Raw genomic sequence first — 15323 nt, forward strand, 5'->3', positions numbered from 1 at the left:
TTCTGTTTAATAATGGGGGCGGAGGGGGAGGCTTGGATCTTGTGATATACCACCATTAACAACTATTCACCAGCTTTACCTGACATTTCATAATTAGCACAAAGAGAAAGAAGTGCAACCTTTAATCCACGAGTATCTTTGAAATAAAAAAATAAAAAGAAGCCCTTTAGACGGCATATTCCGAGTACATTTGTTTACACAAGAAGAACATCAACAACAAAACACCTCTGTGACTGGAGCGTCTGGCACATGTGTTCAATCCCCGAAGGCTGTAAAAACACTTGAGTATCGCGTTCCTTTATGTGTAACTGGTCGCACCACTCGGCTGCTTTGAATACACTTTGACACAAACCGGCATGTTCCTCCCTCACCTACAATTTATGAAACTGTTTTGTTGAATCACACTGTGAGAATTAATTAACATGATTTTAGAGCTAATGTTTATGCAAATTGTAATATCTCAGAAAAAAAACGGAAAAAAACAGATACATGTTGGCCCAAGAGTCATTATTAAATCAGGGCTTTTAGCTGCAAAATACTTCACAGACTACAAATGGTGTTGGTGTAGTGTTGGTGTAGTGTTGGTGTGTAGCTGAGTGATGGTGGAGACATGCCGATGTTTATGCACGAGTACAAAGTAGTAGTGCATGTGCTGTTTATATATATATTTTATATATATACACAGAGGCTGTTGATACTTGTTGTCTTGTGCAGATTTTCTAAATTATTTCAACAAAAACTTTTTGCAGAAATTTGCAATGTCCCAGCAAGACCTTTTTTCTTTTCTTTTTTACTATTTAAAGCCTCTGAATGTTTTAAATATCACGTCACACTTGAGAACAAGCTACTTCATATGTTTATACTGTAGTGGTGAAAGGTCTGCTGTCATAGAGATGGTGGAGACGCCATTATTGTTCCAAGTCATGATAACAGTTTACACTTTGGGACATTAAAAAAAAATATATATATATATTTTTTTTTTAATCATTTCTTTTTTTATATAATCCTTTATTAATCTCACAGTGGGGACATTATTCTCTGCATTTTACCCATCCTTAGTAATTAAGGAGCAGTGTGCTGCTGTGAAGCACTGGGGGTTCAGTGTCTTGCTCAAGGACACTTGAGAACAGGGATGAACCGGCTACTTTGTGGTTTCAGGACGAACACTCTCCCCATGAACATGATAACTTTACATAGTACAAAAGTACAAAATACACAGACATAAAACGTCATTAATAAATACATGGCAAAATGCCTGTACTTTCGTGGAAATGTTGACGTTACGGCGTTAACAGGTTACACTGCGCATGCGCGGCTTGACGATTCTTGCCGTTTTGCTAAAAGCCTCCGTGAGATCGGCTTTTCTGCTGTTGCGTCTCCCAAAACAGAACATAGATCTAAGCTCAACATTGAGCATGATTTGAGAGCGGCCACATCAAGTCTACAACCCTCTTTAAAAAATATTTGTAGAGGAAACCAGCTCTGCAGCCACTAAGACTGATACATTGTGATGCTCACACACATCTGCACTCATTTTGTTTTGCACAAGTTGAACGTTATTGTTATTATCTTGAAAATATATTCCGTGCAAAACAGGTTATTTGCAGCCACAATAAGTCATTTTTTTGCCAAATATTAGTTATTTTTTGCACAGATTGAACTTTATTTGCATTGTTCTAACAAAGTGATTGCACATGTTATTCGTTTTTGTCTGATGGAGCAATCTGGTTTACTTGAAAGGGATTGCAATTTTCTTTATTCTATTATTTGAAAAAACACACAGTCACAAAATGTTTTTGTCACAATTTTGTTGGGGTCAGAACATTTTTCTTCCTCAAAAGTGGGGCGTGACAGAAAAAGTTTGAGAACCACTGCCTTAATGGCATCCACTATTCACTATTTGCCTGCATACGGACTCACCTCAAAACACATGACCTCTCGCTGCATGAAGAGGGCGAGAATTTTGGTTATTAAAAGTTATTAAAACGATGCCCTCGCAATTTCTGTCAGCAAGGCGTGTGAGGGGGAGAAGACAGTTTCCACCTTTGAATCGCGAGGCGGGTGGAAGTTTCCAGATACAACAAGCTCTCTGCTTGAAGGGTACTACAGTGATCGGCATCTGAAACAACCTCCCATGTCCAATCACTTCTGCAATCCGACATTCACACCCACCTCTTGCGGTGATTGGGTTAGCTTATTTGTTGTTTTTCCTGTGTACAAATAATTGCAACACAATGAAAACCTTACAGCCAAGACTGTCTGAAAATATGTGCATTTATCCCCATATTTAAAAGATTAATAACATGCCCTTCTCCATCTGGCAGGACTTTCCACCCACAAGTGTGGATATTTGGAACAGCTGCCTTAAGATGTTACTGGATGTGTTTTTTTGTGTGTGTTTTTTTACATTAATGAAACCTATGATCTTATCAAGCATAACCCAGCCTCAACCCAATAAGACCAGCAATGGTACACAAAAACTCTTCACTATGACCGCAGCTAAAGGAATTCTTAAAGGGATGGAAATTCCTTAAAAGGCATTGAATCTCTCCTTCTATTCATAGCAGGACAGTTTGGGAATTACTTGACATAAAGCACTTGTGAGCAAACTAAATAAAAAAATGTAAAAAGTGTGCTGTTTTATTCCTTTTTATGTTGCTGTGCTAAAAAAAATAGCCAATATCTTATTTTGCCTATGAGCAATCTTTAGTTAATATACTAGAAAACAGATCCCTGTACACAAGTATGCATGGATGGATGTAGTCAGATCAACACTCACTGGAAACTGCTTGCGCTTCCTTCCAGGCTTGCCAACTTTACAAGAGGAACTACTTTTAGCCGACTTCTCCTCCTTCATCAGGTCCATTTCCAGTATTGTGCTTTCACCCTGCGAACAAAAAACAACACATCACGGTTTAGACTCAGAATACTACACTAATCAGAATAACAGTTACCTATGGGAATGTGACATTTACATTTCAGCCCTGGATGCACATGAGCACCTTTCCAGGGTTTGAAAGCCTGTATACAGTCAGCTAAGTGGTGGTTTCACCTCAGTCAAAGGTGCAGCAGGAGTGATACTAGATCTGCAGGACACACAGAAAACTGCCCCACTCTCAAACACTTGAGCATTTGGCGGGGGACTGCAGCAGGTCCTTGAGTGTCTCTGGCTGAGTGGACAATGAGGCAGATAGAAAGTGAATGGCACGTTCCTTTGAACTGGGCTGAAGTGAAAGCTCCACGGACGCAGCGCTGACCTTCCGCAGACAACCCCCTCTTGACACCATCACAAAGACATGTCGACTGGCCCCCACCCTTCCCCTGCTGTAATTTCCCTTTGATTAATAAAACTGTCTACCCCTGTGAACAAAGCCCCATGTTTGCCACCACCAAAGTGCCCGTGGAGTTGATGGGAGAAAAGATGATCCTAATGTAGATGCTTTGAGTTTCAATATCGACTGAATAGGACCACCAGCACCAGGTTGGAATGCAAATGAGATCGCGAAGCCGTTCCTGACAGCTGCGGTGGGGGTTGGAGGCCTGGGCCCTTATTAAATTCCTTGAGTATTGAATGTGAGATTCCTTTAAAGATAAATGAGCTCTACGCACTGTAAGGCATTCTGCAACATTCTGCAGAGTTCCTCTGCTGACTTGTTCGGTGACTTTTATTTTAATCGTAGGCACCGTGGTGACAGAAGAATACTGCGAGATGACTTTGCATAATGGTTGGTGTGAGATACAGAGCAGCACAATTCAGTGACTTAATAACCGAAGAAAAGTCGTGCACTACACTACATTTCTGCAGTTATTTCGTCTTCCTGCAAAACTATCTGGAAACAAGTTGCAATTAAAAACTACAGTTTGAGTGGAAGACTGCATTATAACATGATAACAAAAACTGCACTTTCCAGGCTACGGAGCAACCAGTGGTGTATTTTAGACATGTATATATATATATATATATATATATGTTAATTTAAGTTCCACGCCTTGCATCCAAACATCTAATAACTATATTTAAATTGAGCGTCAAACTTTGAAAACAATTTAGACCACAAGGTCCATTTAGTAGCCGCTCAAGAGTGTTCAATCTTATCATCTTCATCCGCAGGTAGTTTGCCCAGTTGTTTTAGAATGGTTGATGTTAGGTTGTTAACTTTAAGGACTTCTATTGTTCATTTAAGATTCAAAGCTTTTGGCAAACTCAATCTGCTCATGAAGATCATGTGATATGATCAAAACCTACTAAATGGGGCTTCAGTCGAGATTTGTTTCCATGAAAGAAAGGTCTGTAAATTCGTCAGAAAAAAAAGTGAGATTCTGGTGTGACACTGAAAGGGTCAAAAATTAAATCACTGATCAAATATTGACAGGATGGAGTAGTGTATCACTGCTATCAAAATATTAAAGCATCTGTTATAGCATCAATGCTATAGTATCTAAATAGTATAGCATTGGGGACAGAAGATAGACACCTCCATGTTTCTTATACAATGTAACTTCACTAGCCACTAGAAAGTCACAGTTTTTTGGCTGAAAATACATATTTTAAAATGCCAAAAATCCCAAATGAAAATTTCTGATCAGATCACACAATCTGACGTGTCACAGTATACGGCCGGGGACATTTTTGACATATTATTTTCTCTCTCTGATCTTTTTTCCCCCCATCAAGTATCCAGTAAAGGCAAAAATGCCATAACAGCATTCTTAAAAAACTGGACTGAAGGTCACACAGACTCTTTCGGGCTCTTCTTCTGAAATAACTTAAACGATGGAGGACTTTAATAAAATTTCCCCTTGGGGATGAATAAAGTACATATCCTATCCTAAACACAGGCAGGAATTTCAAAAGGTTGGGTCATGTTACTTCCCGTATGCTTGCTGCTAAAATGGAATAAATCCATCAACTATCAGTGTCCCAGGGTGATACACTGATTTGCATAAAGAGATAGACGTGATTAATGGGCACATGGTTATAATTGATAAATGTTGCTGGATAAATGTTCCTTGGATATTCATCAGTGAATTTCTGGATGAAAACACTGAGCCAAGCCTTTTAAAAGGTTAGTCTAAATGCAGGTATTGATGCCTCTTTGAGAGGATGTGTGTTCGCGGTTCATTGTGTGATTATGAGTAGAGAGCCCGGTGCTTCGGGGGTTTTATTCCCCTTTACAGGGCGGCAGAATTTGCATAGATAATAGCACGTTTTGAATGCAGCCCGGTGTGCAGGCTCATTTGGGAACCACTTACATGGATGACACAATTCAGTGGTGCTCCGCTATCGCTGCAGGAGCAGCCTACATGCACCAACCCGAGAGCTCACACACGCTGAATGGAAATAACACGCCATTTTCACACACAGCTTCACCCCAATATTTTCAACAAAAAAAAAACGTAAAAGCCTGAAATATGATTTGTTGTTGCCTCGAGTGAAGCCTACTACATTGTCAATATCTCTGCACTTTTTCCATCAGGATAGCCGGTTATTTAAGGCAATTTCTGTTGCCAGGCAACAAGACTAAGGGCAGTACTGTGTAATGGGAACGTAGAGGAAGAGGACTGATCCCCCCCCCCCCAGTAAAAAAAAAAAAAAAAAAGCTGTGGAGCCATTCCAGCTCCAGCATCAGCATCAGCTCAACCTACACCAGCCAACGCCCACGTCACCAACCACCATTACAACAGCGGATGTCATATAATACAGCTGCATCTCGGCACAGCGTCCTCAGTGATGCTGCTACCGCTGCCTCCGAGGAGCATCAGTGATGCTGCAGCTACGCACGGACCCATGATGATGGGTCTGTCTGCATCATGAAAGGTGACATGGCAATTTACATACTGTTTGGAATCTTCAGAACAGGAGGAATTGATGCAACTCCAGCCGGTCTTAAGGTCAAAAGGCATCAGCTGGACAGATCACTTTAACTCCATTCATAAAATGAAGGAGCTTTGACCTGAAGCGACCGTTCAAACCACCGCCGATGTAATATCAAACTGTGCTTTACCAAACACACTCATGCGCACATGTACATTTTACCGATATTTTAGGAAAATATTAAAAGGCACATTGCTGGATAAGCCCAGGAAAAACTAATCTCCTTATTACAATCTGGTGAGTTTGAAAGCTTTTGGAAAAATTGCATTTTTCACAGATGGGGACTCAAATCCAATATTAATCAACAGCTTAGCTCGAGTCATTCAAAAAAGCCAAAACATGACAGAGAAAACTCTATGAAGCCCGGACGTATGAAGTTGAGAAATCCCGGGTCATTTAGCAACACACCAAGCTTCAGAGGAGTCTCTGAAACACCTGACTCCTGAGGCACACTTTGATGTTTGACACATGTTTCTTACCATTCTGTTTCCAGGTGAATCAGCATAGTCTGAGCCTTTGAGTGCAGGGGTGTTGGTGACAGTGTTGGACGGCATCGTTGAGTCCTATGGGGCTTCTGGGGGATACGTGATGATGGGGGTCGGCGATGTAGATGATGAGGTGAAAATAAACTCAAAGGAACAAAAAAAAAAAAGAAATGAGAGATGATCCCTCTTCTCTCCGCTCTCCTGGAAGATAAAAGAAGGAAACGCGACATTCAGCGTGTTCATGAGGTACTCTTTAGTTGAGAATAGGTGTTGTGATGCTTTCACTCACAGGTGAGTTTCATGCTGCAGGGACACATCTAGTGCACGTTTACTCAAATACGTTTGGTTCAATTTACATTGTCTGTCATAAAGTGGGTTATTTTTAGCATCAGCTTTCTTTTGCTGGTTGCACGTCCTATAGGATGCCGTATGGCTACTAGCACCTCTATAGGGCCTTTTACACCACATGGGTGTATGGGTGCACAGTATAGTCAACATGTAGTGGCTGCTGATGTTTTCCCGACAGCCTGAATAATGCTGCAAAAATACATCGAAGATGAAAAAAAAATACTATTTCATCTCATTTAAAGTGTTAAAGTTACACTATAGGAGTCTGCCATGCGCACGCAGCGGAGCCACAGTAAGACTCATGGAAATGTGCAACAACAAAAAAAAGCTTAAATATATTCATATAGCCTTGGGATGTGTTTAATTTCCTTTTCGGGTTACGTCTATATTGATGACAGCCGGTTCTGATTAATTTGAAACGGTCTAATAGGCTTATTTGCTCCTGAAAAATAATCTCAGGCAACAACCAGAACGTGTTATTTTAAAAATGTATATATATTATTGGGCCACACAGGCTAATGTCACCGCATTGCCAGGCACTAGCTCCATAGGCTCACATTACTGCGATCGGCTGACATGTATTATTCAATTAAACTATGCATTAAAAGTTTCAGATGTCTGCGCAGCAGGGGAAGTATGCATTATGGCCATGAGGATTGTGGCTCTTTTACAGGCCACGGCCACTCAAGTAGAAATCCCTGTTATTATTATATTTAATGAGGCCAATGTTATTAGGAGCGACGGTCCCAGTTCTGTGCTGTAAATTAGGTCAAGTTCAAGTGCACGTCGCGATGTCCAATCAGCACATCTGTACACACACAAAAAAAGCAAAACCCTAAATCGCTATTTCCCCATTTCCTTCGAGCGCCTTCCGCTCTCGGGGCTCTCACGTTTTTCTTCACATGAAGGTTACCCTTCCTTCCTGCGCGGTGAGCAGTGCCGGGTTAAACGGATTCAAAGGCGTGAATCACTACGTGATCGTTACCCGATTTTCCCCGAGTCCCAGGCCTGACCTTTTTTGTCTCGCTTGCTCCCGGAGCCTCCTTCCTCTTCTCTCCCCGTCCTCCGCCTCCCCAGCCGGCCAGCTCTCTTCCAGATGCACCGCTCTCTCTGCAGGGGCCTGCAGACTGTCGCCCGGCTGCCGCAGGGTCCTAGAGACTGCCGATTCGTCTCAGCGTGTGCAGCGGGGCGGAGGAGAGAAAGAGGTGAAGGTGGTCACTGTCATGGATCCCTACTCCCCTAATACAAACATCTAGATTTGTTTTTACTTTCTTTCTCTCGGGAGCCAAAGTAACATTTGGAAAACACGGCTGAAAAAAAGAAGAAATATTCATCTTTTTATTTTTGGGAGCAATGTTATCCGGTGACATTAAAGAAAGGGGCAGTAAACAGAGGATGAAGCAATAATTGACAACAAACAAATATTGATCACCTGATACTCATTAATCAACAGCTTAGCACAGACTAAGCGTGTTTAGTGTGCTAGATCTGTACTTAATCTATATATATATATATATATATATATATATATATATATATATATATATATATATATATATACTTTACACTTTACATACACTGTAAATACTCTGCATTTTTGCTTTTTTTTTTTTTTTTTTTACTATTTCATTTTCTTAAATTGAATATGTTCTGCTCTGCTATTTGCTACAACCAATTCCCCCCCTGTGGATAAATAAAGTATCTATCTATCTATCTATCATCCAACAAGCTCTCTGTTGTAGACAGAGAGGCCACAGGGTTGCCTCAACATATTGATTTAAAGGTTTAATCATTAGTGCCCAACTGGAACACTCCCATGCTTAATGTTTAAACTTAGGTTACACCTGACAGACTTTCGTGTGGCCCGAGTACAACTCTGGCTCCTCTGATGTGACTTCTACCATTTTCTTATATTCACCACTTCCCCAGAGAGATGTGGTTTATGTTGATTGTATTGCTGAGGTGCCAATGTAGAGGCCTGTTTGGGCCAAGGCACTATAAGGAATATGTGTTTGACCCCCAACACCTCCACCCTTCACGGTCACACAACAGTCCATGTTACCGTGAAAATATAAGCAGGAACTGTACATTATTGTCATTGTATTGTCATATTACATTAGAAACTATATCAGTGGCATTTGCAATGGGGTGTACGTTTAACTAGCCAATGTAATGTTTCAAAATCAATCAAATTTACTACAATTAGAATAACTGAAAGCCTCAAAGTAAACTAACAATGTGTTCAGTACAGCTTTAGAATGTGCATAAAAAATACAGGTACATCACACAAAGTAATTTTATACAAATGTTGACAAAATGAACACAGGAATCTGAGAAGACGTCCCCAGACGAATTATTAATTCGCTGCATTTATGTTTTCTTTTTCTTCTTTTATTTATGGGTGGCTGTGGGGCCCGAAGCAGCCGTGCAATTAGCTGCTGCCTCAGGCCAGCTTTAAGGCCTAGTGAAGCGAAAAGTGCTTTCTACACTTATGCATATTCACTTCGCGACATGATGTAAATTCGTCTGCACATACACACACGGCAGTACAAGTATGTGGAAGCATGTGCATACTGTGTACATTTCATTGAACGAAACTCAATGATTACATTGGTCCCCAATCCTTCCACATGTGGCTTTTTCACACTTTTGAGATCTCTTTGTGATTCAAATTTGCTTATTCTTCCCATATATTTCACTATTGCTTTGTTTACTTTAATGCCCGAGATTCTGTTTAGGGATGAAATACAGAGTCCTCTGGGACTATCTCGGGTTTTCACAGGAGACATTTTGAGTTCTCAAACAGCCGTGTAACTAGTAACATTGTTAAACCTGTGCTTTCCATGTTATGATTGTACCCTCTGAGCAGGATCTTCATCTTGCACATCTTTATTTCATTTCCTAGAGTGCAGCTAGAACAAGGTTTCAAATATCTTATCACATGCATATTATTAACTCTGCAGCAGCCTGCAACCAACATGTAATACTGTACTCGCCCACTAGTCGGAGACAAAGTGAGGTAAATGCTCCGGATGCAGGAAGGTTCAAGGCTCATAGAACATCTTGCTGTGAGGCAGATTGAGTGCTCTTTAGGGGCAACAAGAGAGAAAGAAAGAGAGAGAGAAAGAGAGAGAGAGAGAGAGAGAGAGAGAGAGAGAGAGAGAGAGAGAGAGAGAGAGAGAGAGAGAGAGAGAGAGAAAATGTGTGAGCAGCAGGCGGATGTGGTTCACTGATCTGGAAACAGCGGCGTCTCCTCTTTCAATGGCACTGAGTGGTTCATCTGAGGACAGCAGCCTCAGCAGCAGCAAGACGACACCACATGACCTACATGTGTGCTGAGGGAAACTGTCTCAACCTCATCTCACCTGCATATGAGCCAAGGTTATTTCAGAAAATGAGCAACAGACAAGCTCACCGACTATTGGAAACATTCATTTACTACAAATCTGGCCAAACAATGACCACAAAAAGGATGACGGGGGAACAAACAACACCTCGGTGGTGGAAGAAGTACACTGTTATTTAAATAAAAACATCAATGCAACAATGTAGAAAGTACAAATCCTACATATTAACATACACTGGTACAAGTAAAGGTATTTATTATGCAGTAGAATGTTGCTACGTTATATACTAATACTTAGTGGATAATAATGTAACACAGTTTATTTATTATATATATCTACAATTCTGTAGTTTATTATGTGACAATCTCTTTTATGTTACGACATGATCGCTTTATTTGTAGCGACTCATAAATGATGTATGTTTAGTAAAAATAGAGGGGCCTTTAGTGATGCTTAATCAAAACCACACCAACAATCACGACATGACCACTCAAAGCCATATTTTAAATCTTTTTAATATATCTCACATTTGATTTATTTACAAAAGACAGTGGCTTTGTGACATAAAACTATGTTTTGTAAAATCAACATGAGAAACAGATGTGTACCAGAAGCGTAACCGTACAGGACACATACACCGATAAATAACATCAGGGGAGTGTCGTCGTCGTCGAGGTCGTCTTCTTTGCACATTATCTCAACAATTAAAGGATCACAATGGATGCACCTCGGCATAACCGGCTGTGTTTTATTTGCGTTACCCCGAGCTGCTCTGACAGGGTGGACAGTATTGCCTCCACGATAGTGACATCAGTGAGTCTATCAGTACATCTGGAATGTGTTGTCCGTCTTTATTAACACTTAAATGTTTTTCCAGCAACCATTAACATCTCCAGGCATTCTGTGAGTAAACTATGGGCAACAACAACATAATAATGCAGATATACTTTGATATATACCTGGAATTTGTATGACACACAATGTCTGCAAACAGTTTGGCACGAATGAAGGCTGAGCATGAGTTTCCCCCCAGAACACATTAAATAAATAAATAAATTCTACAAAGTCACGGACAAAAAGGCTGATGGCTCATCGTATTTGCTGAATGGTTACTTATACAGCACTTTACAGAACAGCTACAGGCACAATCTGAAAGAAAATCAACTTTAGAGTTTGAATGCATGGCGAGAATGAAGGGGAAGACAATAACTCTTTAAGTTTAAATAATTTCTGGACCTTTTCCACTGAATAAACCAAACATGTTGACAGCAGCAGTCACAGAATTTTAAATGACAGTAGTTCATCGTATTCATTTATATTTGGGCGACTACGCAAGCGCGAGTGTGCATGTGATTCTCTGTTTTTGACAAACTCATTACATTGATTATACTCCACTAATACTAAACAATAATAACAAAGAGCAGAACGGAGAACTGAATAAAAACATCACATTTAAAAATGTCGATAAAAGAGGAGCCTCTTTCTGTTCTTTTTCAGGTTGTTGAAACCTTATACTCAGCTTATATTTCTAGGATAGGCTTACTGTACAGATCTCAAAACAAAAACATCATGCTTTTCGGTTCGATGCAGTCCGATTTTTACTGAGAGCTGAACATATCGCTAGAAAACTGCTCCGAGACCTTTATCACATTGCATCGACTAGAAACCAAATATCGCTATTTTTTTTGATGAATGGCAACCCTGAAGGACAAAAAACATTGAACCAGAAGACAAAAATGTGAAGGTAACATCGACCTGACTCAAAATGAACATCCTCTGGTTGACAGCTACCTCTGTGACGAACCCGCACACCTGGCTTCTCCGTGAAAGACACAACTTCGCACACACATCAAACTATATCCAAACACATGCTTCACCAAATAGCACTCCAGAAAAAAGTCTCTCCATCTAATAATCAAGATTCTACACCCAGTTTTTAATCACTTGCTGAAGTTACCCTCTCCATATTCAAAATCAGACAAATTGACTGGTGATATGCGAGTGAAATGTACGACTTGAGGAAGTTTCAACTTAATCTCACGACAGGTATCACAAGCAAGTTTCATCTGTGGATAAGTGGGAGTTTTGGAAGAAAACCCTCCATTTGTAATCATCATTGACCTTTAACCTCTCAGTCTGAGGCCAATAACACCAAGCAGTTAAAGGACATTCCCACCAAATTTCACCTTGAGTCGCACTGCAGTCCCTGAGCACCGACCTTCATTGCACATAAACATTTTCAATATTCCTTTATTAATTAAATAAAGCTCTCAAAGCATTTCCTACTTACTTAATATGACCTCATGTCCCCATATACTTTATAGGTATTCATTTTGTAACTCACAACTTCAGCTCAATGCCTAATTCATCACTACTTAAACATCCTGAGACGCTTCCCTACACTTGAAATAAAGAACACTGAGGCTGCCAGTTTTCACGGGGAGGAAATAATGAGACGCGGTTCATTTTTTGTGTTCGTAGCAGCCCCTTGGTTTCACTTAATCGCACAGCCCTCTTATTTGCACGGGTGGCTCACTGGGAGCGCAGTAGCAGCAGTACAGTATGTGACTCAGTGTGTGTGTATGTGTGTGTGTTTACATGCACACAGTATTCTGGATGACAGCTATCATTCCTGGTTACCGTCTGAATAGGGATATGTTGTTTATATGTGTCTTCCTACTGTAACAGAAATCCCTGCACACGTTCACAGAAATAATAAGTAAAAATATCTGGCTCCTGACAAGAGATGCAACTCATTTCTAAATGATTTGTTTTGTTAATGATTCAAAGAATAGTGGAATATTTTTGTGAGGAAGCGTATTTCCTATTATTGCCAAAAGTTGGATGAGAAGATCGATACTACTCTTCCGTGTGTAAGAGTCAGCATTAGCTTAGCTTAGCACAAAGACTGGAAACAGGGGGGACGAGCCTGGCAATATTTCCTTTGTTTAATCTGTAAAAAAAAAAAAGCATAAAAAAATCAAGAATCCTGTAAAACTACATTGTGTTGTTTTTCCGGATTAAACAACCTAAGATATACAATGTTCATTAGTGAGCTTTGGAAGGACTGGTAGGTGTATTTTGGGGCTGTTTCCCCTGTTTCCAGTCTTTATACTAAGCTAACCTCTATGGCTGCTTGTGGGAGCTTCATATTTAGCAGACGGTCATCATTTAAGTCTCTTTGAGAAAACAAACTAGCCGAGCACCGTGGCTTCCTGTAGACCGGGACGTCCAGGCTCAAAGAAGTCCCTTTTACGTTACAGCTGAGCCAGACTAGCTGTTTTTGTCTCAAACCTTTATGCTAAGCTAGGCTAACCATGTTGAGGGTCTAGCATAACATAAATATGAGAATGTTATCGATCTCGTCTTACTCTCAGCAAGTAGGCGAATATGTGTTTTCCCCAAAATGCCAACATATTATTCACTGAAACTGGAGTATATCCAGAATTCTGCTTTTACAAACTTCAAAGAGTTTTTTTTTAACAAACTTCAGAATGTGAATGTGACAGTAAACACCCTGGGCGTGAATTCTGAGACGAGACACGTTCTGACACTCCAGCTGTCATCATAAACCCACAGAGAGTTGGCATTGCATGGTACAGTACCTAAATCCATAACCATGAGTGCAACTTATGGTTATGGACATGCAAAAATGATTAAAAATAAATACATAAAAACAAAAGAAAAATACTAGTGCCACTCATACCAAGTCACGAACAGGGAACATGTTGTCAGCTTCATTTCAGGGCGTTCCCGTGGTCATGTGTTTACAGTATCTTATATACACAATGATCTGCTGCAGTGGAACAGTTGGGCAAGAAAGCACAGCAAGCCATTCCTTAGCAGTCATGAGGGAAATCATTAATTAATTACAGCAGTTTTTGTTTACAGGACAACACATACACACTCGCTAATTAGACACATCTTGCTACCTGCAAGATGTGAAGAGAGTTTTTTTTTTTCACATAGTGAAATCATTTTAGATTACAGCATGCATTACTCTACGGGCTAATGCCAGGGGGTGTTGTTGTTGTTGTTGTTGTTGTTACTGATTCTTTCCAGTTGACGACTAGATGTCCTTACAGGGTGGAATGGTGTTAGCTTGTCCTCAGTGCTTCTGTACTCTCAATGTGCCTGGATACACACACAGAAGAGCATATTTAGAGCTGCTGAATTACTTTGTAAAAAAAACACACACAAAACAAACTACTACTTTGGATGGAGGGTGATAAAGGTGCAGCCGACTCTTCCAATCCTACGAGTGCTGGCATAATTAGCACCAACTGCTTTTTGTTTAGTTGCAGAAAATAAATGTACGTCAGGCAACTTGTTCCTATAAAAATATTATACACGGAAGCTAACAACAGTTGCAGTCGCAATAATTTCATTTTCTTGAGATCATATGTTAATTACCCCCTTATCTTTTTTCTGACAACAATGGGTTAATAATCTCGGAAAAACGTTCTGTTTCCAAAGATACATTAAAAACAGGTTATTTTCTCGTGATGGCGGGTTAATTATCTCGTTATCTCGACAAAACTATATGTGTTAATAATTAACACTATAAAATGTTTGTTAATTTTAAGATACGCATCCCGTAAGGGGAAATAAGCGTCTGTTGTTGTATCTTTGGAAACAACTCGATATTTTAACCCATCATCAGCAGAAAACTATTTTCATATCTCGAAATAACAGAATAGGTAACTTCTAATCTCAATAAAATGATTTCTACCACAGTGATTCTCAACTACTATATTACGTTATCTATGCATGATATAATATACATGTATTATATCTCCTACTTTTTGTTCTTCATTCTGCTTCAGCTGAAAAAAGGAATTACTGATTATGTTTTGGCTTATCTTCATGATTAACACAAATAATTCTGCATTCTGTTTTTGGGTGGCATACTGTAGATAGTATGACTATATAATAAAAGTGTCTCTGAGAGATTAAAGTAGGAAACTAATGGCATGGACTTGGCCTTACCTCTGTCCCCACCATTCCTCATGTTGGTCTCCTCTTCCACTGCCACGTCATCAACTTTAAAAACAAAACCTGATATTTCAGTGACAATGTTTTTAGTCACTATGAAAAAAATGTAAAATAAATAATAGTATAGAGGGAAACATATCAGAAGAAAAAACAGTTCAAGACGGATTCATAATCCAGATGATGAGAGGGACTCAAAACATGAAGCTGAAACCTACTTCTGATTATTAAAAGATTTCTAAAGGCTCACCTTCCCAAATAAATGAGGAAAAAAAA

General features: G+C 39.8%; 1 protein-coding gene across 2 annotated transcripts in view; it reads right to left on the reverse strand.

Moving 5' to 3' along the window:
- The window catches only part of dnmt3ab (DNA (cytosine-5-)-methyltransferase 3 alpha b), a gene marked incomplete at both ends in the record, with an annotated part of 33415 nt that extends 26986 nt beyond the window's left edge, over positions 1 to 6429 (reverse strand). For both annotated transcript variants that reach the window (XM_079223956.1, XM_079223955.1), the window contains 2 exons: positions 2780 to 2887; positions 6355 to 6429. In XM_079223956.1, coding sequence (XP_079080082.1) covers positions 2780 to 2887; positions 6355 to 6429 — 183 coding nt within the window. The remainder of the gene's footprint in view (positions 1 to 2779; positions 2888 to 6354) is intronic.
- Between the last annotated feature and the right edge of the window lie 8894 nt (positions 6430 to 15323).

The sequence above is a fragment of the Taurulus bubalis genome (genome assembly GCF_910589615.1).
Source record: "Taurulus bubalis genome assembly, chromosome: 1".
Taxonomy (NCBI): domain Eukaryota; kingdom Metazoa; phylum Chordata; class Actinopteri; order Perciformes; family Cottidae; genus Taurulus; species Taurulus bubalis.